At 62.8% G+C, this 25,543-nt stretch overlaps 1 protein-coding gene across 3 annotated transcripts; it reads left to right on the top strand.

Moving 5' to 3' along the window:
- Window positions 1–279: 279 nt before the first annotated feature.
- On the top strand, window positions 280–25,337 carry FLNA (filamin A). 3 transcript variants are annotated; one of them, XM_068962026.1, is made up of 48 exons: window positions 280–371; window positions 3,349–3,757; window positions 6,792–7,040; window positions 7,129–7,226; window positions 7,349–7,496; window positions 7,940–8,058; window positions 8,153–8,230; window positions 8,323–8,485; window positions 8,562–8,762; window positions 9,293–9,430; window positions 9,516–9,639; window positions 9,756–9,892; window positions 9,993–10,186; window positions 10,268–10,381; window positions 10,473–10,616; window positions 11,490–11,613; window positions 11,697–11,857; window positions 11,945–12,035; window positions 12,130–12,299; window positions 12,561–12,678; window positions 12,770–13,032; window positions 13,252–13,849; window positions 13,935–14,108; window positions 14,195–14,357; window positions 14,435–14,595; window positions 14,684–14,854; window positions 15,234–15,357; window positions 15,448–15,604; window positions 16,211–16,400; window positions 16,557–16,580; window positions 18,792–19,039; window positions 19,147–19,242; window positions 19,427–19,529; window positions 19,619–19,759; window positions 19,866–19,994; window positions 20,159–20,332; window positions 20,431–20,592; window positions 20,691–20,894; window positions 20,971–21,123; window positions 21,240–21,362; window positions 21,483–21,749; window positions 21,881–22,018; window positions 22,187–22,302; window positions 22,830–22,962; window positions 23,692–23,868; window positions 24,033–24,251; window positions 24,337–24,540; window positions 24,874–25,337. In XM_068962026.1, the coding sequence occupies exons 2-48, from the start codon at window positions 3,385–3,387 to the stop codon at window positions 25,059–25,061; spliced, it is 7,944 nt and encodes a 2,647-aa protein (XP_068818127.1). In that variant the 5' UTR covers window positions 280–371; window positions 3,349–3,384; the 3' UTR covers window positions 25,062–25,337. The 3 variants fall into 3 exon arrangements, with proteins under 3 accessions (XP_068818127.1, XP_068818126.1, XP_068818128.1); XM_068962025.1 differs by having other exon boundaries at window positions 8,559–8,762; XM_068962027.1 differs by lacking the exon at window positions 16,557–16,580.
- Window positions 25,338–25,543: the final 206 nt, after the last annotated feature.

The raw sequence follows: 25,543 nt of genomic DNA, 5'->3' as shown, positions 1-25,543 counted from the left end.
CTCTGCAGACCCTCCAGGCCGCCCCTCCCCGTCAGCAGAGGGTGAGCTCATCTCAACGGGGGTGGGGGGGCGTCGCCGGCTGCCCAGGCGCCTGAGCTCACGGCGCGCCCCCGCGGGCCCCCCCCCTCGAAACGCCCCCCCCCCCGCCCCGCTCCTGGGTGATTTTTACCAATTAAGGCTTTCTCGTCGGGCCGAGTCGGGCCGGGTGCGGGGCGGGGGTGCGGCCAACAAGAAGGCGGGCTGCAGCGGCCCATTCGCGTGGAGGCGCCCGGCGCGCAGCAGACGCCAGCAGAGCCCCGAGGCGCCAGGCGCGGGCTCGAAGATCTGCCAGGCGCCACCCCGCGGCCGCCGGCCGCCCGCAGGGAGAGAAGGTGAGGCGTCCGCGGCGGGCACCGAGCGGAGCGGTTGGCGGGCACCGAGCGGAGTGGTCGGCGGGCAGCTCACGGAGTTGGTGGTGGGGTGCCCGGGGCCAGCTGCAAGCTGGGGTGTGATGGTGCAGCCGCCTTCCCTGGTTTCCTGGGGAATCCGGGTCTGGCCCCGCAGTGTGAGAGCCCAACAGCCACGGGGGTGCCCTGGGAGAGTGAACTGGGGGGCAGGTCACTGCATGACTGTCCAGGAAGGCAGGGCTCTGAAGCAGGACGTTGTGTGGGGTCAGGGCGAGAGGCCACCTGGAAAGACACTTTGCAGCCAATATGCCCCCAGGAGGGATGTCGACGGTCGGTTCCTCCCTGACATCAGTGCTCTGGGCATTGGCTGCTTTGGGTAGAGGTGCGGAGCTGGCTTCTGGGCCGCTGCGCTCCACTGGGGCGAGGGCACACGGGGTTGGCCATGCTAGATTCGAGGCTGGGCCCTATCCCAGGTTGGCTCTGAGCTGGATGTTCACTGCCAGGCAGGATGTGAAGGCCAGCCCCCGCCCACCCCTCACCCGCCCCAATTCCTGGGCCAGGAGGAGTAGGTGACGGCCGCTGGGAGACCCACCTGCACGGGCTCCTAGCAGCGCAGTCAAGGTGGGAATTCAGCCCTGGAGCGCTGTCAGCCTGCCTGCCACACCTGGGCTTGGGCAGACTCTCCTACCACCCTGTGCCTCTTTCACCAGCCGTGGGAGGGCCTGGCTTGGGGTCTGAGGGAAGGAGTGGGGGTGGGAGGCGGGGTGTGTCTAACAACATCCAAGAAATCGACTCCAAATAAGGGAAAATATGAAAGAGCTGTATTTCAGCTTCCAGGGACTGCCCTATCTGGGGGCTTTGGGATGGGGCGCCACCTGGTGGTGATACTATGTCCCCTGGGGACAAGAACTCGTTACAGCCCCATCTCTTATCACCCCCCCAAATAGGGAAGAAGCCTAAGGCTGGCAGCCAGGGCTTCTGTTCCCTTTTCTGCTGGAGTTGGCTGCTGGTTACTGACGCTGACTCAGTTTCCCTGCTCTCTGCAGATTAAGAAAAGAACACAGATAATGCAACTGGATGGCACTTGTTTAGTGACAATGAACTCTCAGTATGATTCTCTCCTTGGGGGACTGGCTCTTCAGGGGGGCAAGGGATCAGAAGGATGGCTCTCATCTCTGCTTGGGTGGGGCCTGCTAGGGAGGAGTCCCCCTCTACTGCTGTCCCTCCCACCTCCATCCCAGTCCCCAGACACCATGGTGTGGAATTTTGCACAGGTGTGTCTAAAGTGGTCAGGCCTTTAGACTGAAAAATGTCACTGGTGAGCAAAAACCAGTGTGGGGTACCAGGCAGCCCCAAAGAGAGCATGCTGGAGGCCAGGTGCTGACTGCAGCCCTACTGTGGGTGACACAGTCCCCAGGGCTGTGAGAGTTGGCCTTATTTGGGCATGCTGACCTAGGGGCTCCTTTCCCACTGGTCTTTAGCAGAGAACTGAGGTACTGCTAGTAGGAAGCTCGATCTAAGTACGAAGCAGGAGGGACAGAGACATACCTTTCTGGGAAAAAAAAAAAAAAAAGATGTGAAGAAGGGAACATCCTGCAGAGGGGAAGGACACAGGACCGAGGAAAGTGAGTCCACTCTGGGGACGAAGCCACCAGTAGGCTGGCTTCTCCAGACTGAAGAAGGTGGCAGTGACTGTCCCTGACAGGCCTCTTGCTTCTGTGCCTTTGTTGGTCTTAGTATCCCCCCATAGTCTCCAGTTATCTACAAGAAAATGTATTTTGAGCGAATAGGTCCCCAGTACCCAGTCCTGGCTCCACGGCAGGCCCCAGCTGCCTTTCATGGTTTGCCCCCCTCAGTCCCCTGGCCCCCCTGTCCGGGAGGCCTCCTCTGTTCTCCCACGACCCTGAAGCCCACTGAGACCCAGGTGCTCAGAGTGCATTATCGGAAGCCCGGGGCAGGTCCCTCTGGCAGCCTCCTGGGTCACGCTGGGCTCAGGGGCCATCCCTGCCACGGAGGGGAAGCCTCTCGCGCCTCTGGTGGACTGCCGGTGGGTGAGGCAGGCTTACCCGCCATCTCTGCATGCATCGCATCACAGGGCGCCCCGTGCCAGTGCCCATTGGCATGCCCGGGCCCCTTCCAAGGCTGCTGGCTCCTGGAGCGCCGGTGGCCTCCTGGCCCAGTGCCCCATTTCCTCTGGGGTGCAGGGGGGAGGGAGGGAGGCGGTTGGGACCGGCGGGCGCAGGCCAGGATCCTGCAGAGCGGGAAGGTTCTGGGGGTCTGGGGGTCTGGGGGGCGGCTTAGGGTCGTGCGGCTACGGGCTTCCCTGGCGTGGTGCACGCACGCCCGGCGCGGGCAGCAGAGCCTACTCCGGACCCGCACTCTCCAAGGGCTCGCCCCTTCGGATCGGGCCCTTTCTCTCGGCTGCCGGCGAGGCGGCTGGCTGTGGCGCGGCCAGGGACCCCCGAGCGCCGGAGGTTAGGGGGGAGGGGGCGGCGGGGACCGAGCGGAGTCCACGTGACTCACGGAGGGCGAGCCACCCCCCCGCAGGGGCCTTGGGGAAGGAAAGTCCCTTGTATGGTGTGCCCGCTGCAGGCCAAGCGGTCCCCCACTCTAGACGTTGCTCAGCCTTTCATCGCTGCAGCATCTCCTACAGCGCGGGAGGGAGACCTCAGCATTTCTCGCAGCTTCGCCCGCTCCGGGGCCAACGACCCTTCCCGGTGCCTGGGGGTCGGGTCAAAGAGGCGGGGCGGGGGGGGTACTCAGGGGGGCATTCCAACGGGTGGGGAGGGGCGGGGCGGGTGCGGCCCCGAAGCCCCACCCCGCCGCGGCCCCGCCTCCTGGCCCCGCCTTCATCAGCATTTAAAGGGCTCGCTCTCACCGCAGCGCAACCTCAGCTGTCTGCCTCGCCCTGCGCTCGCTGAGGTGCCTGCGGCTTTAATTAAAGGGCCGTCCCCTCGTCTAGGCTGCAGCACCGCCCATCGGCTCCTCGCGCCTCAAAATGAGTAGCTCCCACTCTCGGGCGGGCCAGAGCGCTGCGGGAGCGGTTCTGGGCATCGGCGCCGACACACGAGACGCCGAGATGCCGGCCACTGAGAAGGACCTGGCGGAGGATGCGCCGTGGAAGAAAATCCAGCAGAACACGTTCACGCGCTGGTGCAACGAGCACCTCAAGTGCGTGAGCAAGCGCATCGCCAACCTGCAGACGGACCTGAGCGACGGGCTGCGGCTTATCGCACTGCTCGAGGTGCTCAGCCAGAAGAAGATGCACCGCAAGCACAACCAGAGGCCCACCTTCCGCCAGATGCAGCTCGAGAACGTGTCGGTGGCGCTCGAGTTCCTGGACCGCGAGAGCATCAAGCTCGTGTCCATCGGTGAGGGCGCGGGCCGCCCGGTGGCGCTGGCGGGGCGAGGGCGGGGGTTTCCGCGCGTCCTCCCCTCTTCCCCGAGCCGACCCCTAGCAGACATCCTCTTAAGTTGCGGCGCTGCCCCGGGGGCCCTCGGGGCCGCCCAGCTGCGTGCGGGCCTCGAGAACAAAGGCTCGCAACCCAGCGGTGCGTGCGGACCGCTACGCGCCCCCGCCCGCCGGTCCCCGGCTGGCCCACGCCCAGGCTGAGCTCACATCCTCCACAGGCCGCGCCCCTGCCGCTGCGCCTGCGGTGGGAGAGGGCCGGGGCGGGGTAGGGGGGGAGTGGGAAGGCGGTGCGGTGGGCACTAGCCAAGCTCTGGCCGTACGCCCAGCGCCCCATCTCTAACGAGGAGAAGGCCAGGACTCTCCACCTCCTATAGCAGTTGGGAGATGGCTCTTGGGCCTCCGGACACCGTTGTGTTTCCTAAACAGAGGCTTGGAGCTTGTGGGTCCCATTGTCTAGGATCCCTCAACTGAAGATTGCTCCAAGTTTAGATCTCCTTTTGGGCACTGGGGGCCCAGAGAGGACCATAGCTAGCCAAACAGCACCTGAGATAGGTTTGGGTGCTGGCTTGTAGTTGCTTAGACACCCAGTTACTGTTGATTGCGGGCCAAACTCTTGCTTCCATGTAGGACTTGCTTTTCTGCATCTAGAATACAGGAGTTTGCTGGGAGGTACTCCAACATATGCTGGGCTCACTGCCAGCCCAGTGTCTGTGTCACTGGGCTGGTGAGGCTGGCACTGACCAGGCCTACCACATCATTCCTAGGCACCTCTCGAGATGGGAGCCACACAGGGACCGGCACCAGAACTGGTGACTTTGGAGGGGGGGCGGCAATGTGAGACAGGGAGCAAAGGGGCACCAGCTTTATTTTCTTCAGCAGTCAAAGAGAACTTCCAGCGGCCCCTGCAGTCCGGGCCTGGTCCATGCTGAGCCTGAGAAACTGAGGGACCAAGACTCAGGTGCCCCCAATCACTCTGAGCAGGTCTCAAGGGCCCCACCTCTTTTTCTGGAATGCAAGTCCAGGCCGAGGCCCACTCCCCAGTCCCATACTCAGTCTAGCCAAGCTGAGTCATCTTTGAGCCTTGGGTGGGGGGGGCAACCGGATGTGGGGAGGCGAGCCACACCCCAGTTGTCTGGGGGGGGTCTCCCCCCCCCCCCGCCCTTCTTCTCCTCCTCTTGTGAGCTGGCTGGAGCAGGCCTAGTTCCCAGAGCTTTGCCATATAAGGCAAAAAAATGTTGGAAAGCAGCAGTGATTAGGGGAAGGAGGGGGCAGGCTGGCCCCGAGGCTGGGGAAAGGGGGTGGGATGGGGCGGGGCCATCCAACCAGTCAGTCTCTCAACACTTAGCCCAGTCCTTCCAGCCCTCTTTTGTGAGTTGGATGGGACGGCCTGAGCCAGCCTCCTATGGACCGGGGTGGGGGGGCCCAGCCCCAGGAGGACCGATGAGCTTGGCCTTGTGTGTCCCCTCGTGGGTCTGGGTGGACCTCAGGCCTCCCGAGGGCTCTGGTGCCAGGCTCAGGGTTCTGGGGATGGGAACCTGGTGGGAAAGCACAAGTGCTCCCATGTACTTGATCTTCTCCGAGCCTTCCAGTCATCCCTAGCCTGAGACCCCCTCTCTTGCCACTTGGCAATAGTGCGAGGCAGTGGTATAGGACTGGGACGAGCCCCCCATTGAGAACTGGGAGGCCACTCTGCTCTGAGTGGTGTTGAGCTGGTCTTTGAGGTGGGGCCTGCTGGGTTCAGAGGCTGCCTGGTCCCCACCCGCCAGTTGACTTGCTGGACAAGCATTTTCTCCTGATTATTGGTGAGTGGAACCCATCAGCAGGGATTCCAAAGATAAGCGGCCCTCCTGCGTTCTCAGACCCAGCCCTAAGCCCCAGTCCCCAAGCGCTTGAGACTGACACCCAGAAGGGCCTTGGGTGGGGCCCTGAGGGGTTGCCATGGTGATGGGGTGCAGGGTGCCTGCCCTAACCACTTCCCCTGTGGTGAACTTGGTGGCCACCCGCCTGCAGCCCAGCGGCCTGATAAGTGGTGAGGAGGGCGGGCAGTGGCTGAGCCTACTGCTGAGACAGCGGGACTCTGGGACCCCACCCACAACCCCCTACTAAGCGAGGGGCCCTGGGCACCCAACCCAGGCTGGCGGGCCCCACCCCCGCCCCCACCGGGCTGGGTGAGGGGGCCCCTGGAATGTGTCCTGCTCGGCATCCCGGCTGGCAGGCCATCCCTGCTGGGCCCCAGTGAGTCAGGGCCAGACCGCTGGTTCCTTGGGGCGCCCAGCCCCTCCCCTGCACCAGGCCAATGGCCCAACCCCCAGCCTGGCTCTGTCAGGGGAGGGGTGAGCATGAAGGAAGTAGGGGCAGGTGGGGGTTCACACCCTCCACCCAAAGGGTCCTTGCCCAACTTCCCCAGCCTCAGCCATTCACGCCCCAACCCTGGGCCAGCAGTTGTATTTCCCAACCCAACCCCCACTTGCCTTCCTCTTCCCCAGTGCCTGCCCAGGGGCCCTGGCATCAAGGCCTCGGGGTCCAGCTGTTCCCCCTGCCCCTTCCTTGGAGACCTCTGGAGAGGGGCCTGAGCGGCTGCAAAGCACTCATCCACCCTCTCTCTCTGGAACCATCTTTGGGGATCGGGGCCCCGTCTGCAGCCTGGATCTGTCACCTGTCCGTCTTCTGGGCCCCCTTGGCCCCGGGGCTTCTGGCAGCTCCCCTGATTGTGCTGTATTGGCACTGCATGTCTGGGGAGGTTTTACCCCTGAACCTCCTTGATGCTATCACAGGCACCTGCACCCCACCCTGCCTCACGGAGGCCTCCTCCTCCTCCCTGGGGCCCGCTGTCTCCCACACTCGCCAGTGCCTGGGAGTGGCCTGCTGTCCCGTGTGTGCACTTCTGCACCCCCACCCCCGAAGCCATGTGTGCACATGCGTCTGTGCCTGTGCCCAGCCCCCGCCCCGGGTCAGCCGTGCCCACCTAGCGCTGCCACTCATTGCCCTTGCAGACAGCAAGGCCATCGTGGACGGGAACCTCAAGTTGATCCTGGGCCTCATCTGGACCCTGATCCTGCACTACTCCATCTCCATGCCCATGTGGGATGAGGAGGAGGACGAGGAGGCCAAGAAGCAGACCCCCAAGCAGAGGCTGCTGGGCTGGATCCAGAACAAGCTGCCACAGCTGCCCATCACCAACTTCAGCCGCGACTGGCAGAGTGGCAGAGCCCTGGGCGCCCTGGTCGACAGCTGTGCCCCAGGTGAGGGGTGTCAGGTGTTGGGGGTGAAGGGGACGGCCTGTGGCGAGGTCCCATGGTCCCTAGACTGACGACTTTCCTCCATCTGCAGGCCTGTGCCCTGACTGGGATTCCTGGGATGCCAGCAAGCCCGTGAACAATGCACGGGAAGCCATGCAACAAGCTGATGACTGGCTGGGCATCCCTCAGGTATGCCCCCCTACTCTGACCAGCAGGGTCTGCATGGGGGCCGAGGTCCCCATGGGGAGAGGTGGAGTGTCCCAGGAGCCCAAGGCTTGGAGGCCCACTGGCTCCTCCTTCTGTCTGTGAAGGTAATCACCCCCGAGGAGATTGTGGACCCCAACGTGGATGAGCACTCCGTCATGACCTACCTGTCCCAGTTCCCCAAGGCCAAGCTGAAACCGGGGGCTCCCCTGCGGCCCAAACTCAACCCGAAGAAAGCCCGAGCCTACGGGCCAGGTGAGGGAGCCAGGCAGAAGTGTTCCTGTGAGGTCACCTTCTCCCCGTGGGGCCGCATCCTCTGGGAAATGTCAGCTCCTTGGGAATCTTCCATCATGTGGCCGCCGGGTTATCAACTGCCCTCTGCAAGTCAGACAGGAGTGGGTCAGGGCTGATCAAAAGCAGCCCCTGGCTGGATGTTCCCCACGTCACACCCACCCAAGGCAGAGTGTGTTTAGGGAGTAAGGACCCATCCACTTTGCTGTAAGTGAACTTGAGACCCAGCCAGGTTATCTGACAGGAGCCCGAGTCCCAGCATGCTCAAGCGAGCATTCTAGAAACAGGCCCAGGCCTGTCGCACAAGAGCACCAGTTCAGAAGGGAATAGGGAGGGGTGCTGAGTCCGTGTGGGTGAGGGGGTGGCCCTGACGGCCAACCCGTGGCTTCCTCACCCTTCCTGGGCAGGCATTGAGCCTACGGGCAACATGGTAAAGAAGAGGGCAGAGTTCACTGTGGAGACCAGAAGCGCCGGGCAGGGAGAGGTGCTGGTATACGTGGAGGACCCGGCCGGGCACCAGGAGGAGGTAAGGCAGCCCGCAGGTAGGGCCTCGCATTGCCAGGCCTCGGTGTGCCAAGGGCTGCTCCGAATGAAGACTCACAGGCTCCTTCCCACCCTAGGCCAAAGTGACCGCCAATAACGATAAGAACCGTACCTTCTCTGTCTGGTATGTCCCCGAGGTGACGGGGACTCACAAGGTGAGCCCTCAGCCTGAGGGGAGGCTGGGAGCAAAAGCTGTGGCCGGGGGAACCCCAACCCTGGCCTCACGGCCTGCCCCTCCTGGGAACAGGTCACCGTGCTCTTTGCTGGCCAGCACATTGCCAAGAGCCCCTTTGAGGTGTATGTGGACAAGTCCCAGGGAGACGCCAGCAAAGTGACTGCCCAGGGCCCTGGCCTGGAGCCCAGCGGCAACATCGCCAACAAGACCACCTACTTTGAGATCTTCACGGCCGGTGAGTGGAGGGTGCTAAGGCCTGCAGGCCCATGGGAGGACGAGAGGCTGGAAACTGAGCCGCTGCTTCCCAGCAGGTGCGGGCATGGGTGAGGTGGAGGTGGTGATCCAGGACCCAGCAGGCCAGAAGGGTACCGTGGAGCCTCAGCTGGAGGCCCGGGGCGACAGCACGTATCGCTGCAGCTACCAGCCCAGCGTGGAGGGCGTCCACATGGTGCACGTCACTTTCGCTGGGGTGCCCATCCCTCGCAGCCCCTACACAGTCACTGTGGGCCAAGGTAGGCCAGCCCCAGCTGCCTTCCACAGGGCACATCTCCAGCCGGGCGGTCTTGGATGGGGGCAGCCGGGCACGTGCTGCTGCAGCCCTGCCCTGGCTCCTGGGACGTCTGTGCTTCCACTGTTGGGGCCTCCTCCTCCTCCTCCTCCTCCTCCTCTCGCCTTCTCCCTCTCTCTCTCTCTCTCTCCACGCTTTCACCTTCGGAAGAGCTCGCTCCAGCTGTCTAGAAACCTGCTGCTCTCTGCTCTGCCCACAGGGTCAACGGTACTTGGATCTGTCTTCCTCGGGGGTCGGGGGTGGGTGGGCTGGGTGTGGGGGCTGCGGGGGGAGCTGGTGTGGATGGAGCACAGGGAAGGAGGCCTGCCACGTCCGGGCCTGTGGGCCCCAGGTCCTTGGGTCATGGTCCCTTCCGGTTCTTTCTTACACGGCCTTCACCATCCCGGGCAGCCCACCGGCCCAGTCTGGTGGGAGACAAGGGAGGGGATCACCCTGCACTAGTTCCCAGCAGCTCAACCAGTCCTCTGCTCACAGCTTGTAATCCAGGTGCCTGCCGCGCTGTCGGCCGGGGTCTCCAGCCCAAGGGTGTGCGAGTGAAGGAGACAGCCGACTTCAAAGTGTACACAAAGGGGGCGGGCAGCGGAGAGCTGAAGGTCACCGTGAAGGGCCCCAGTAAGTTGGCCTGTGGCTGGGGTAGGGCGATACCAGCCCCTGGCCACTGCTCAGCAGGCCTGAGGCCTCCCCTTGTCTCTGACAGAGGGCGAAGAGCGTGTGAAGCAGAAGGACCTGGGTGATGGTGTCTATGGCTTCGAGTATTACCCCATGATCCCCGGCACATACACCGTCACGATCACGTGGGGTGGCCAAAATATCGGGCGCAGGTGAGGCCCTGGATGAGCGCTTTAGAGGTGGCACACCTCCTCCCCTGCAGGGCTCAGGCCAGCCTGCCTCCAGGATGGGGCCTTCGGCACTCCCCTGGGTGGCTCTCTCCTTGCAGTCCCTTCGAGGTGAAAGTGGGCACCGAGTGTGGCAATCAGAAGGTGCGGGCATGGGGCCCTGGGCTGGAGGGCGGTGTCGTCGGCAAGTCTGCAGACTTTGTTGTGGAGGCCATTGGTGACGACGTGGGCACCCTGGGTGAGTAGGTGGCTGCAATGGGAGTACCCCGGGGACAGAGGCTGGCGAGGGCCATCCTCCCGGGGCTCCAGGGCCCTCACGAGCTGGCGGCTGTTGTCAGGCTTCTCAGTGGAGGGCCCATCGCAAGCTAAGATTGAGTGTGACGACAAGGGCGATGGCTCCTGCGATGTGCGCTACTGGCCACAGGAGGCCGGTGAGTACGCGGTGCATGTGCTGTGCAACAGTGAGGACATCCGTCTCAGCCCCTTCATGGCTGACATCCGTGATGCGCCCCAGGATTTCCATCCAGACAGGGTAAAGAGCATGTGCCGCTGGGTGGGGGGGCCTGAGGGGGCCGACACTCTGTGCCCTGAGAACTGGGTGGCCTCCCATCAGGTGAAGGCACGTGGGCCTGGATTGGAGAAGACTGGCGTGGCTGTGAACAAGCCAGCAGAGTTCACAGTGGATGCCAAGCATGGCGGGAAGGCTCCTCTCAAGGTCCAAGTCCAGGTGAGGTGCTCCCCCGTGCCAGAAGCAGGCTGGGCAGGCGCCCAGACCTGGTTACTGACCAGGAGGCCTCTTGCTCCCGCCCACTTTGCAGGACAATGAGGGCTGCCCAGTGGAGGCAACGGTCAAGGACAATGGCAACGGCACTTACAGCTGCTCCTATGTGCCCCGGAAGCCAGTGAAGCACACAGCCATGGTGTCCTGGGGAGGCGTCAGCATCCCCAACAGCCCCTTCCGGGTGAGCCTTTAGTTTGCTTCCCTGGGGCCCCTGCTTCGTTTGATACAACTCTGATGAAACTTGCACGCCATACAGTCGACCCCTTTCCAATATCCAACTTGGTGGTTTTGGGTGAGTTCCGAGTTGTGCAGCCAGCACCACAATGGAAGATGAGGCCGTTTTCACCACCCCCTAAAGAAAGTCGGCAACCCTCTAAAGGCCCCCTGCCCTGGCCTAAGCAGCCTCTCCTCTCTTTGCTTTCTGGCTGGGTGGGGAGGGACTCGTATCCCCTGTGGCCTGTATATCATGAGTCATTGCTTCTTGCCTCTCAACAGCTGGATGATACACCATTGTGTGGATAGACCACGTTTTCTGTTTCCAGTCATTTGTTGATGGACATTTGGGAGTTTTTTCACCTTTTGGTTGGCAGGAGCTGTGCTATGAACGGTCCAGAATGGGTGTTAGAGGGGACGAGTGATCTCATGTCTCTGGGTGGATAGATACCAAAACATGGAATTGCAGCATCATATGGTTGCTTGTGTTTGGAAAAGGAAAGGGAAGTCGCTCAGTTGTAGCTGACTCTTTGCAACCCCACAGACTGTAGCCCACCAGGCTCCTCCATCCATGGGATCTTCCAGGCAATAATACTAGAGTGGGTTGCCATTTCCTTCTCCAGAGATCTTCCCGACCCAGGGGTCAATCCCAGGTCTCCAGCATTGTAGGCATACACTTTACTCTCTGAGCCACCAGGGAAGTCTGCTTGTGTTTGAGGGGCCATCAAATGATTTCCGAGGGTGGTGGTGCCACTCTGCATGCCCGCCGGCGGTGGGTCAGAAAGCCCCTGCCTGTCCTCTGGGCTGGTTGTGACCCTGCACTTGCCCCTGTGCCCTGCAGGTGAATGTGGGCGCTGGCAGCCACCCGAACAAGGTCAAGGTATATGGTCCAGGAGTGGCCAAGACAGGACTCAAGGCTCATGAGCCCACCTACTTCACTGTGGACTGCACGGAGGCTGGCCAGGGTAACTCCCTGCCTCAGGAGTGGGTGGCCGGTGGGCATGGCATCCCTGTGAGGTCCCTAGCCCCATGCTCTCCTCCACTGCAGGTGACGTCAGCATCGGCATCAAGTGTGCCCCGGGCGTGGTGGGCCCTGCTGAGGCCGACATCGACTTCGACATCATCCGTAACGACAACGACACCTTCACGGTCAAGTACACCCCCCGTGGGGCTGGCAGCTACACCATCATGGTGCTCTTTGCTGACCAGGTGGGTGCTGCTGCTCCTGGCCCCCAAAGATGGCTGGGTGTTGGGGTGCTGCTCACCTCTCAGCCCTTCTCCTCCCACCCCTTGCAGGCTACGCCCACCAGCCCCATCCGGGTCAAGGTGGAGCCTTCCCATGATGCCAGCAAGGTTAAGGCAGAGGGTCCCGGCCTCAGTCGCACCGGTGAGGACGGGGACCCTGTGGGGAGGTTGGGGCCCCGAATGGGGTATGTATGTGCACATGCAGGAGCCCCTAGAGGGTTGCTGTGTCTCCTCAGGGGTCGAGCTTGGCAAACCCACCCACTTCACAGTCAACACCAAGGCTGCCGGCAAAGGCAAGCTGGATGTCCAGTTCTCGGGGCTGGCCAAAGGGGATGCAGTGCGTGATGTGGACATCATTGACCATCATGACAACACCTATACCGTCAAGTACACGCCTGTGCAGCAGGTAGCCAGCTCCCTTGATAACCCCCTGTGGCCACACCCATCTGTACACCTGCTGAGCCTGCGGGCCCCTTCATGTGGTGGGCTGGGTGGCTGGCTCCAAGAGACTTTGTGCCCACTCTGGTTTCTCACTTGGGACAGAGTGGGCACAGCAGTTGGAGGGTCCAATGTCTCTGACCACACAACCCCCATGCCCGAGTTGGAAAGGCACAGGACAGGGGAGCTCAGCCATGACTTCTGACCCTGTCTTCTGTACCCTTCTCAGGGCCCAGTGGGCATCAATGTCACTTATGGAGGTGATGCTATTCCCAAAAGCCCCTTCTCAGTGGGAGTGTCTCCAAGCCTGGACCTCAGCAAGATCAAGGTGTCCGGCCTGGGAGAAAGTAAGTTGCTGGGGCCCTGGCATAGCTGCTGGCGATGCCCAGGCTGCCTAAGTGGCCTCATAGTCCTGTCTTCCCCCCATTGCTTCAACAGAGGTGGATGTTGGCAAAGACCAGGAGTTCACAGTCAAGTCCAAGGGCGCCGGTGGCCAGGGCAAAGTGCTGTCGAAGATCGTGGGCCCTTCAGGGGCAGCAGTTCCCTGCAAGGTGGAGCCAGGCCTCGGGGCTGACAACAGCGTGGTGCGCTTTGTGCCCCGTGAGGAGGGGCCCTACGAGGTTGAGGTGACCTATGACGGCATACCTGTGCCCGGCAGCCCCTTTTCCCTGGAAGCCGTGCCCCCCACCAAGCCTAGCAAGGTAAGGGGGTTGCCGGGGCCACAGCCCATGTCTGCTTTGGACCTTACTCCTTCTCCTTTTGGTCCTTCTGAGCGAGGGCCCTGCTCAGGCCTGTGCCCACCTGGTAGGGGAGGGAAGCCAGAATGAGAAGAGAGACAGATGGAGTCAGGCTGGGGTCTGAGGGTCAAGGATCAGAGAGCTGGTGCAGCTTGGGCTCCTGACCCGCCCCTCTTCCTCCAGGTAAAAGCCTTCGGGCCAGGGCTGCAGGGGGGCAGTGCAGGGTCTCCTGCCCGCTTCACCATCGACACAAAGGGTGCCGGCACAGGCGGCCTGGGCCTGACAGTCGAAGGCCCCTGTGAAGCTCAGCTCGAGTGCCTGGACAACGGGGATGGCACGTGCTCTGTGTCCTATGTGCCCACTGAGCCCGGGGACTACAACATCAATATCCTCTTCGCCGATACCCACATCCCTGGCTCCCCATTCAAGGCCCACGTGGTTCCCTGCTTCGACCCGTCCAAGGTCAAGTGCTCGGGCCCCGGGCTGGAGCGGGCCACGGCTGGGGAGGCCGGGCAGTTCCATGTGGACTGCTCGAGTGCGGGCAGTGCAGAGCTGACCATCGAGATCCGCTCCGAGGCGGGGCTGCCGGCCGAGGTGCACATCCAGGACCACGGTGACGGCACGCACACCATCACCTACATCCCCCTGTGCCCTGGGGCCTACACCGTCACCATCAAATACGGCGGCCAGCCCGTGCCCAACTTCCCCAGCAAGCTGCAGGTGGAGCCTGCAGTGGACACCTCGGGCATCCAGTGCTACGGGCCTGGGATTGAGGGTCAAGGTGCGAGGCTCTGCCGTGGGACATGGGGGCGGGGGAACTGGGCCCCCTGGAGCCCCCATCTTCCTCTTCACGTCCCCACCCACAGGTGTCTTCCGAGAAGCCACCACCGAGTTCAGTGTGGATGCCCGGGCTCTGACACAGACTGGAGGGCCCCATGTCAAGGCTCGTGTGGCCAACCCCTCGGGCAACCTGACTGAGACATACGTGCAGGACTGTGGCGATGGCACGTACAAAGTGGAGTACACGCCATATGAGGAGGGTGCGTGTCGGGGTGCCAGAGGGACTGTGGGAGGTGAGGGGGCAGGGCAGTCTGGGACCCTTCTAAGTCAGCCCGCCCTCCTGCAGGACTCCACTCTGTGGATGTGACCTACGACGGCAGTCCTGTGCCCAGCAGCCCCTTCCAGGTGCCAGTGACTGAAGGCTGCGACCCCTCCCGAGTGCGTGTCCATGGGCCAGGCATCCAAAGCGGCACCACCAACAAGCCCAACAAGTTCACTGTGGAGACCAGGTGGGTGAGAGCCCCAGAAGCAGGGGCTGCGGTGGGCCTTAGAAGTTGGGGGATAACGAACTGTCTGTTTGGACTAGGGGAGCTGGCACGGGGGGCCTGGGCTTGGCTGTTGAGGGCCCCTCCGAGGCCAAGATGTCCTGCATGGACAACAAGGATGGCAGCTGCTCGGTTGAGTATGTCCCCTACGAGGCCGGCACCTATAGCCTTAACGTCACTTACGGCGGCCACCAAGTGCCAGGTGAGCAATCGGGTCAGCTGGGGTCTGTCTGGGGCCACCTGCCTGCCCTCCAGCCTGTCTCAGAAATGCCACCTTTCTGCCCCCACAGGCAGTCCTTTCAAGGTCCCTGTGCATGATGTGACAGACGCGTCCAAGGTCAAATGCTCTGGGCCTGGCCTGAGCCCGGGCATGGTCCGTGCCAACCTCCCTCAGTCCTTCCAGGTGGACACGAGCAAGGCTGGCATGGCCCCACTGCAGGTCAAAGTGCAGGGGCCCAAAGGTGAGTGTGTGTGGGGTGTGGGGGTCAGTTCAGGAGGGCCTGGTCCCCTGAGGGAGGGCGTCTCGCACACCTTGGGGTGGGACGCAGGTGGGCAGGCAGTTGACAGAGGAGCCTCAGGTGACACCAGAGCCAGTGACCTGGTGAAGGGGACCAAAAGGACATAGACCACTGAGCAGAGGTGGGAAGGAGAGAGGGCAAGGGCCCAGGTGGTACCCAGATTAGTGTCTCATGTCACAGAGGCTTAGGGCTGTTCCTGGGGACGGCAGGGCTAGGCCTGGGGTGGGGGCTGAGTATACATGGCTCAGATCTGGCTTTTTAGTGTAGTGGGCCTGGGAACCCAGAGCACCAGCTGAGACTCTATCTCTGGGACTGGGGTCAGGCCTGGTGGAGCCGGTGGATGTGGTGGACAATGCCGATGGCACCCAGACTGTGAACTATGTGCCCAGCCGTGAGGGGCCCTACAGCATCTCGGTGCTGTATGGAGACGAAGAGGTACCCCGCAGGTAAGGAGCAGGGCCCTCTGTCATAGGGGAGGGGCCCTGGCCTGGGCACCAAGAGCCATTCTAACCACCCACAACATCCTGGCCCGACAGCCCCTTCAAGGTTAAGGTGCTGCCTACACATGACGCCAGCAAGGTCAAGGCCAGCGGTCCAGGGCTTAACACCACCGGTGTGCCTGCAAGCCTGCCTGTGGAGTTCACCATTGATGCCAAGGACGCTGGGGAGGGCCTGCTGGCTGTCCAGATCACGGTGAGCGGGCCACGTGAGGGCCACCTGGCCTTGCTGTTTCGCAGCTCTGGGTCCATGGCAGGTGGGGAGGGGAGGGACCCAGGCATGAAGTCCACAGCCTGGGGCAGATGAGCCAGTCTGGGGTCTCTGGTCTTCCCTGGGAGCCAGGCCCCCGCCTCTAGGATGGTGGTCACAGACCCAGGCTTCCCCTACACACATACTTGCTCACTTCTGATGTCACTAAAGCCCTTAGCGCCTCAACTTTTCTGCCTGTAACATTCTCCGGGGCCAGGTATAAGGCTGGGACTCTGGGATCTTTCAGAGGAGCTCGTCCTATTGCTGGGGCTGGCCCTGGGGTAGAGGACTAGGGCTGAGAAGTGTTTGTGGGGATAAAGCAGGATAGGTGCCAAGTTTTCTGGCCATGCCTGTCATCGGGGGCTTCCCTTTTGGACCTTGCCTGTGGGGAAGTAAGTAAAGGACAGTGCTGGATGCAGGCAGCCATTTTGGACCATGGTGGCTGACCCTGCAGCAGCAGTGCCTGACACTTGGTCCTCTGAGAGGGCCTGAGGAAATCCTGGGCCAGGGAGAGCTTGGACCAACTGTTCTTCCCTGTGCTCTGCCACACAGGACCCGGAGGGCAAGCCCAAGAAGACACACATCCAAGACAACCACGACGGCACGTACACAGTAGCCTACGTACCAGACGTGACAGGCCGCTACACTATCCTCATCAAGTATGGTGGTGACGAGATCCCCTTCTCCCCATACCGTGTCCGCGCCGTGCCCACGGGGGATGCCAGCAAGTGCACTGTCACAGGTGAGCCCAGCGTGCCAGCAGCCATGGCGCTCAGCACGGGGCTTGGGTTTGCCTGTGTGCAAGGGCTCGCTGCTTGGGGCGGCGTGTGGGAGTGGGGGCCGCCCCCTTGAGTGACTCACCTGACCTTTCTCCTTGCTCTCTGCCCTCTCACCTCAGTGTCAATCGGAGGTCACGGGCTAGGTAAGCTGCTTGCTGGGGCCACTCCCAATGCCCCTTCTGCCCAGAGGGCAGCTTCCTTTCCTCTTCCGGCTGATTCCCAGGATAGTTCCAGCTGCAGCTCTTGGCAGGGACAGAGGGGGGGTACTGGAGGGTTAGGGCCCAGGGAGGCCTCTGGAGCTGGGCATGAGTGCTCCGGCCCTCCCCCTCTCTGGGCCTCTGTTTTTCCACCTGAGAAGTCGGGTTGCAGCTGTGAGCTTTGGGGCGAGGTGCATCCTGAGAGGCACCCCCCTGGGGGCTCTGGGGTCTGGGGATCTTGGCGCCCCGGGGCACTCTCGGGGGCAGGCAGTAGGCCCGGTCTCTTTTCACTTCCTCCTTCTGAATCCAGGGTCTCCCCCAAGCAGCGGGAGTCCCCAGCCCCGGCCAGATCCACAGACCCCCGTCCCCACCTCCCAGGGGCCTCCGCGTCCCGGGTCAGGGGAGGTGCCAGTGCATGAGTGGGTGGGGCTGGCTGGTAGTGCCGTAGCACCAGCATTGACTGCTTGGGCGGCCAGCATGGCGGGGCCCAGCCCAGCCTCAGAGTGCCAAAGTGCACTCGGTGGCCCACCCTCTTTCCGCCTCCCTCCCTTCCTGCCCCTCCCAGCAGTGACGTTATTCAGATGGTCCCCAACCAGACCTGGGAGGGGAGGCCCGCCCCAGCCAGGGATGCCAGCAAGAGGCCACAAGCACATGGGAGCCTCTGGAGGCTGGAGGCCTGGACCTTGGCCAAGGTGGCCCTGGAGAAAGCTAGAGGGTGGCAGGGGTTTGATGACTCCGTCCAGGGGGCCTCGGGGTCTGAAATGACAGGCCCGTGTGCCTGGGCCAGGGGGTAGGACCTTGGGGACCAGGGGTAGGGTCGAGACTGGGGCCGAGAGAGCGGTCTTGGTTTACCTTGGCCGCCATGTGCCAGCGGAGGCAAAGAGCCCAGTTGGGGAACCGAAGTCACTTCGGTATCAGTTGCAGGGCTGGCTTGGGCTAGGCTGCTGGTGGGTGGGTGGGGCTTGAGGGGAGAACCTCAAGGGGTGGGGGGCTTCAAGGATGGAGCAGCCCAGACCTGCTGAAGAGCTGGGTGCTGGGCAGGGAGCACGGGCAGTTGGGGTCAACTGAGGTTTGGGCCCAGGCCACTTGCTAGATGGTGGGTCCAGGTTCCGAGCCAGGGAGAGCAGGTGTGGCTGTGTGTGAGGTGAGGCCTCCCAGTTGGGGGTGGGCGGTGGGGGTCCAGGCGTAGTGTTCTGGAGCCCCGCAAAGTGGGCACCCTCAGTGGACAGTACAGTTCAGGGGCCGGCCAAGTGGCCGGCTGGGGACCCCCTTGAACTTGGCCCTGGGGTGGGTTCGGTGTTGCCAGCTGCTTCCCTGGCAGGGGCTGGGCTCCAGAAAGCACTCGCTGCCAGGCCTCATGGTCCCTAGCCCCCCAAGCCTCCATGGCTGAGCCCAGATCATAACGTCACTGTCCCTCCCCTCTGCTCTCACCGCCTCGCAGCCGTGGCTCTGGCTTGGGCCCCCTGCCTCCCTGCCCTCTGGGTACTGGCCCCCCTGCTGCGCTGCGCTGCCTGGGTGCTAACCCCGCTGCCTTCCTGCTTCCCTGCTCCCGGTTCCCTGCCTGCACCAAGCCATGCCCGGCTGCCCCTTCTCTGCAAGCCTCCGGTCGAGCGAGCCTTCTCAGTTGTCAGGAAACTCCAATTGCAACTTCAGGCCCCAGGGGTGGGGAACAAGTGTCACATGCCCCACGCTGCAGCAGGACTCTGCCTCACCGCGTCCGCACACGGCACTGGGGGCCAGGGCATGGCCACAGGGGTGAAGGCAGCCCGAGGCTCAGCTGTTAGTCAGCATGGTCCAGGGCACCACTGGCTGAGGCCAAGTTGGCAGGGGAGATGGCAGCAAATGCTTAGGCCCTGGCAGTGGCCTCGGGGCTTTCCAGGCCCTTCTTCTTCTCAGACTCTTGGATGCCCCCCATTGGGCTTTTCCCACATGGCAGGGATACCCCCCGAGACAGGACTCCCGGGCTTGAGGTGGTTCAGGGGAACCTTTCCTGCCTTCTGAGAAATCACTCACCATCCCAGCTTGGGGGGTGGGAGGCCTGGCTGTGCTTGGTGGTTGGCAGTAAGAGGCCTGGGCGGCTGACACGTGGATGGCCGCGGCCTGAGCACCAAGCTCATGCCCCGGCCCCCCCTTCGGGGACCCACCCTGCCCCACCAGGTGCTGGCATCGGCCCCACCATCCAGATAGGGGAGGAGACCGTGATCACCGTGGACACCAAGGCGGCGGGCAAAGGCAAGGTCACCTGCACCGTGTGCACGCCCGACGGCTCTGAGGTGGATGTGGACGTGGTTGAGAATGAGGATGGCACCTTTGACATTTTCTACACGGCTCCCCAGCCCGGCAAATATGTCATCTGCGTGCGCTTCGGTGGTGAACATGTGCCCAACAGTCCCTTCCAAGTGACGGTCAGGAGGGACTGGGGCTTGGTGGGGGTCTGGGCAGGGACCTGGCTCGCCGCCCCCACGGGGCTCACGGGTTTGGACAGCCTCGAGCTCTGTGCCTTGCTCTGCAGGCTCTGGCTGGAGACCAGCCCACGGCACAGCCGCCATTACGGCCTCAGCAGCTGGCACCACCATATACCTACGCCCAGGGGGGCCAGCAGACCTGGGTATGGCTTGCCCTGCCGCCTCCCAGCTCACCCCGCCCTCGGGGACACTTGGGGATGGACCAGCTGGGTGTCCCGTGAGGCCCTGTTCCACTATCTGTGAGGGAGGGACCCTGGAGCCTACCACTCGGGACTCCCTTTCTCTCCAGCTCCTCACTCAGGCCTTCTGTGTCTCCGCCCCCCGCAGGCCCCAGAAAGGCCCCTGGTCGGGGTCAATGGGCTGGATGTGAGCAGCCTGAGGCCCTTTGACCTTGTCATCCCCTTTACCATCAAGAAGGGCGAGGTCACTGGTGAGTGCAGCTGGGAAGGGGCTAGGGAGCCACAGAGGCCGGAGGGTGCCCATGGGCTGCCCTGACCCAGGCCCCCCTCTCCCCTGCAGGGGAGGTGCGGATGCCCTCAGGCAAGGTGGCACAGCCCGCCATCACTGACAACAAGGATGGCACCGTGACTGTGCGCTACGCCCCCAGTGAAGCTGGCCTGCACGAGATGGACATCCGCTATGACAACATGCACATCCCAGGTACGTCCACTCAGCATGCCGGACCACCTCCTTGGGGGGCAGGCTGTGGGACAGACTTGGGGATGACGGGAGGCCCTGGTCCATGTGGTCCCTATTCCTGCTACAGGAAGCCCCCTGCAGTTCTACGTGGATTATGTCAACTGTGGCCACGTCACAGCCTATGGGCCGGGCCTCACACATGGGGTGGTGAATAAGCCTGCTATCTTCACCGTCAACACCAAGGATGCGGGCGAGGGTGAGCAGCAGCTCTCATCGTGAGGATGCTGTCATCTGGTGGGGGGGCTGGACACAGGAGATGCTCCCCAAACGGGGCTCCCCACCCCACCCCCAGCCTCTGCTTGCATGGTTGGTGCAGTGTCCCCGGGCACAGTTTGTACCCTCACTCACAACTCTCTCCAGGGGGCTTGTCCCTGGCCATTGAGGGCCCCTCCAAAGCAGAGATCAGCTGCACGGACAACCAGGATGGGACGTGCAGTGTCTCCTACCTGCCCGTGTTACCTGGTGACTACAGCATCCTGGTCAAGTACAACGAACAGCACATCCCGGGCAGCCCCTTCACTGCCAGGGTCACAGGTAGGGGATGGCCTGCAGTGGTGACAAAGGAGGCAGCTGGCGGTGGGGGGGCTGTCTCCCTCTCGGTGCCTGGACACACAGTGACTGACCCCTGCCAGGTGATGACTCCATGCGCATGTCCCACCTGAAGGTGGGCTCTGCAGCTGACATCCCCATCAACATCTCCGAGACGGACCTCAGCCTGCTGACTGCCACAGTGGTGCCCCCCTCGGGCCGGGAAGAACCCTGTCTGCTGAAGCGGCTGCGTAACGGCCACGTGGGTAAGAGGCTGGGCGGCAGGGCCTTCCGAGAGGGAGGGAAGCTGGGTGGGGGGTGGTTGCATATCTTTCCCTGGCTGACAGCCCCGCTCTGTGCCTAGGGATCTCGTTCGTGCCCAAGGAGACAGGAGAACACCTGGTGCACGTGAAGAAGAATGGGCAGCATGTGGCAAGCAGCCCCATTCCAGTGGTGATCAGCCAATCAGAGATCGGGGATGCCAGCCGTGTGCGGGTCTCAGGCCAGGGCCTCCACGAAGGCCACACCTTTGAGCCAGCAGAGTTTATCATTGATACACGCGATGCAGGTAGGCGGTAGGGACCTGGGAGCTGGGGTCAGACTGCCATACTTGGCCCCCTGGCTCAGGGATGTCTCGCCCACAGGCTATGGGGGGCTCAGCCTGTCCATCGAGGGTCCCAGCAAAGTAGACATCAACACAGAGGACCTGGAGGATGGCACATGCAGGGTCACCTACTGCCCCACGGAGCCTGGCAACTATATCATCAACATCAAGTTTGCTGACCAGCACGTGCCTGGTGGGTACAGCACCCATGCACCTCCCCCACTGCTGGGCGACTCTCCATGCCACACTCCAGGGGCCCCCGGCAGAGGGTAACCTGTCTGGGGTGTGGGTTGTGCCTTCTTCCTGCAGGTAGCCCCTTCTCCGTGAAGGTGACAGGCGAGGGGCGCGTAAAAGAGAGCATCACGCGCAGGCGACGGGCCCCATCGGTGGCTAATGTTGGTAGTCACTGTGACCTCAGCCTCAAGATCCCAGGTGGGAGCCGTGGCCGCCTGGGCGGGTCCCAGGGAGGCCTAAGCACCAGCTCTAGGGTGCCCCTGGACAGAGAGGCGTGGCCTGGGTCTCTTGCTCAACTGGCTATTCCCCCACCTGCAGAAATTAGCATCCAGGACATGACAGCGCAGGTGACTAGCCCGTCAGGCAAGAGCCATGAGGCCGAGATCGTGGAAGGGGAGAACCATACCTACTGCATCCGCTTTGTGCCTGCTGAGATGGGCATGCACACAGTCAGCGTCAAGTACAAGGGCCAGCACGTGCCCGGGAGCCCTTTCCAGTTCACTGTGGGGCCCCTGGGGGAAGGGGGAGCTCACAAGGTCCGTGCCGGGGGCCCTGGCCTGGAAAGGGCTGAAGCTGGAGTGCCAGGTAGGCCTGCTTCCTTCGGGGTTCTGGCTGCTCCCGGCTGGGGGTGCAGTGGGAGGGAGGAAGTCTCCAGCAGCCCCTGCTGGGGGTGGGGAGCACAGCCCTCCATGAGGACACATTCTGCCTTCCTGCAGCCGAGTTCAGCATTTGGACCCGGGAAGCTGGTGCGGGGGGCCTGGCCATTGCTGTCGAGGGCCCCAGCAAGGCCGAGATCTCCTTCGAGGACCGCAAGGATGGCTCCTGTGGCGTGGCTTATGTGGTCCAGGAGCCAGGTACTGCGGTCTGGCTGGGGCCGGCAGGCTGCCCCTGGGGGTGGGTGCCCGTCCAGGTCTCTACAGAGAGCTCCACCTTCTCCCCCTCTCAACACCCTGAGGCCCCAGGGCCTCTTGGGCTGTCGGGGGGAGGCATGCATGGCCATCTTGTTCTTGCTCCCCATCCAGGTGACTATGAGGTGTCAGTCAAGTTCAACGAGGAGCACATCCCTGATAGCCCTTTCGTGGTACCTGTGGCTTCTCCGTCTGGTGACGCCCGCCGCCTTACTGTTTCTAGTCTTCAGGTGAGGCACTGAGAGAAACCGCCCGCCTGGGGCTCCTGTGCCCGGCCAGACCAGAGTCCCTGTGTCCAGGGACCCAGCCAGCCCAGCTCAGGGCGCTAGGCTGCTTCTGCTCTGGCCGGGAACAGCCCATGCCTGGGTCGGCAGGACGCACCCCTGACGGCCGCGTGGAGTTTTTCTCGTGTCTCAGGTCTAAAGGCTTTGAACAGAAGCCTGTGCCCCTTGAGCACCAGGGCTGAGGTTTAAAGAGGGACAGCCACCTGCCAGGGCTGCTGAGTGCTGCTTGTGGGCCAGGGGCCGCCCTGCTTCCCGCCTACCCGCTGTGTGCCTGGAGTGCGTGGGGCTAGGAGTTTGGGGTGTGTGCCTGGAGCTTGCTGCCCCTCGAGAAGCACTGGCTCTCCCTCTTTAAACCCACTTGGACGCCAGATGGGTAAGTGCCTCCCCCTGGGCCTCCTGCTTCTGGGGCCCAGCCTCCCCTCGCGCCCCCCCGCCAGCCTCCGCTATCCTAACCATGTCTGCTGTGCTTCCAGGAGTCAGGGCTAAAGGTCAACCAGCCAGCCTCTTTTGCAGTCAGCCTGAATGGGGCCAAGGGGGCAATCGATGCCAAGGTGCACAGCCCCTCAGGAGCCCTGGAGGAGTGCTATGTCACTGAGATCGACCAAGGTGAGGCTCTGCCCGGCCACCCAGCCATCCACCCGGGCACTGCTGGGAGCAGTGGGCCTCCCCAGGCCGGCCCTGCTGGCTGGAAGCAGGCTGAGAGTGTAAAGCAAGACACATAATCTGCAAGCAGCTGAGACAGGGCCTGGGCCCCCCGCCCCCTACTTGGGACCCAAGCCCTTGGGGACTGGGCTCAGCAGCCATGCTGCTAGAAAGGACAAAGCCCTCTGGAGGCATGATCCTGCCATCTCTTACAAGAGAGACCCCAAGTCTAGCAGTTGGTCCTGCCAGGGCCTGGAACTCACAGACAGGCTTGGGGGTGGGAGGAGCTGCTCAGTTTGACTCGTCCATGGCTAAGTCCTGCCCCTTGCTGGCTGTATGACCTCGAGCAAGTTCCTGCCTATCTCTGGGCCCCAGTTAGCATGTGGTGGATATGACATTCAGGGTAGCCTTTCCAAGGAGGCATTGAAGCAGGTGTCTTGCTTACAAAAGACTTCAGTCCAAATGCTGCAGCATCTAAAGTGAGCTTGGGCATCTGTCAATAGCTTGGGCATCTAAAGCTTCATCCCTCGGGCTTCAGGATTTCTGTACAGTAGGGTGAAGGTGCCCAGCACAGTTCCCAGAAGAAGCTAACTGGGCCCCAAGACCTGCTAGACTCATACTGGTGGGCACATGCCACTTGCTCAGTTTTAGAGGAGGGACCCCAGGCCCACCACCTACTTCTCTGTTCCTCAGATAAGTACGCTGTGCGCTTTATCCCACGGGAGAATGGCATCTACCTGATTGATGTCAAATTCAATGGCACCCACATCCCGGGGAGCCCCTTCAAGATCCGAGTTGGGGAGCCTGGGCATGGAGGGGACCCAGGCCTGGTGTCTGCTTATGGAGCTGGCTTGGAAGGCGGCATCACAGGTAGGTCAGCATGGGTGGCTTCTGGTGTGTGAACACAATGACTAGGGTTCCCTCTTCCAAGCTCTTGGTGACAACAGGTGGCGTGCGGAGGTGACAAGACTCTGTTGGGGTGGGGGGTGAGGCAACGGGCCAGGCCAGCTGTACCTACCTTCCCGTGCCCCCAGGGAGCCCAGCTGAGTTTATCGTGAACACCAGCAATGCGGGCGCTGGTGCCCTCTCAGTCACCATCGACGGGCCTTCCAAGGTGAAGATGGATTGCCATGAGTGCCCTGAGGGCTACCGTGTCACCTACACCCCCATGGCACCTGGCAGCTACCTCATCTCCATCAAGTACGGTGGCCCCTACCACATTGCGGGCAGCCCCTTCAAGGCCAGAGTCACAGGTGAGCCTGGTGCCAGACGGCTGCTACACAACCCATTGCTGGGCACTCCTGCCACCTCTTGGCTGTCCACTGCTCTGCCCTGCAGGTCACCGCCTCGTCAGCAACCACAGCCTCCATGAGACGTCATCCGTGTTTGTGGACTCCCTGACCAAGACTGCCACCGTCCCCCAGCACAGTGCCCCAGGCCCGGGTCCCACTGATGCCAGCAAGGTGCTGGCCAAAGGCGTGGGGCTGAGCAAGGCCTACATGGGCCAGAAGAGCAGCTTCACGGTGGACTGCAGCAAAGCAGGTGGGTGTGCGGGCCCCAGCCCTTCCAAAAATGGGAGGCTGGAGAGAAAAGCAGAGAGGCCGTGCCTGGGAAAGAGCGGCTGGGAAGGCCACTTTGGGGGCCTTCTGGGCCCCCCTGCTAGTTCCTCTGCCCTCCAGGGCCCTGGAGGAACTGCAGGTTCTTTGGTTGTTCTGGGGGGACAGGGTGCTGGCTGTTTTTAAGAAGGGCTGTCACCCCAAGACAGGCAAGGTGGGAAGGGGAGGACCCAGGGCAGGAACAAAGCGGGTCGCTGCAGTCACCACTGACGGGAGGGAGCTTGGGGCCTGGCAGTGAGGCTCTGGCCCCCACTCCCAGGCAACAACATGCTGCTGGTTGGCGTGCATGGGCCCCGGACGCCCTGTGAGGAGATCCTGGTGAAACACGTGGGCAGCAGGCTCTACAGCGTGTCCTACCTGCTCAAGGACAAGGGGGAGTACACTCTGGTGGTCAAGTGGGGTGACGAGCACATCCCAGGCAGCCCCTACCGAGTCCTGGTGCCCTGAGTGCTGTGCGCCTGCCAGCCACCAGCTCCCAGGACGAGAAGTGCCCCTGCGCCCGCCCCTCGCCACCCAAGCAGCACCCGCCCCAGCCCCGGCCAGCCCTGGCCACCCCGTCACTGCAGCCTGACCCTGCCCTGTGCTGCGCTCACCTGCCTCCACATGGGCAAAGGAGAGAGGCGAGCAGAGGCAGCCTGCCTGTCTTCTTTGGTTCTGGAAGGGGTGAAGGGGGGGGGCCATGCACACCTGCCCGCTAGTTCTCTCCCCTAGCCAAGAGGAATAAAAGTTCTGCTTCCGTTCTCCTGAGCATGACTCAAGCTTTGTGGCAAAGAGGGCCGACAGGGTGGCTGGAGCGGCGGGCCCAGACCACAGGCTATGGGATCTTCCGCTCCAGCCCCCTCTGCTGCCTGAGCACCTAAGGGGTACCTGGGGACTCCGCCTCCTCTCTGCCTCCCTGGGTTCCGATCCATGCAGGCCAGGGGTGTCTA

Source organism: Capricornis sumatraensis, chromosome X (assembly GCF_032405125.1).
Source record: "Capricornis sumatraensis isolate serow.1 chromosome X, serow.2, whole genome shotgun sequence".
NCBI lineage: Eukaryota > Metazoa > Chordata > Mammalia > Artiodactyla > Bovidae > Capricornis > Capricornis sumatraensis.
Note: the sequence above shows the minus strand (reverse complement) of the source record. Positions and strands in the feature narration are given on the sequence as shown.

What these genes read in the sequence shown, in the direction of transcription:
- FLNA (XM_068962025.1), top strand. Translation starts at nt 3,385, where the DNA reads ATGAGTAGCTCCCACTCTCGGGCGGGCCAGAGCGCTGCGGGAGCGGTT. An exon ending in CTGCACGGAGGCTGGCCAGG is followed by an intron (nt 11,614 to 11,696) that starts GTAACTCCCTGC and finishes CCTCCACTGCAG; the next exon opens with GTGACGTCAGCATCGGCATC. An exon ending in CTTGGAAGGCGGCATCACAG is followed by an intron (nt 23,869 to 24,032) that starts GTAGGTCAGCAT and finishes CCGTGCCCCCAG; the next exon opens with GGAGCCCAGCTGAGTTTATC.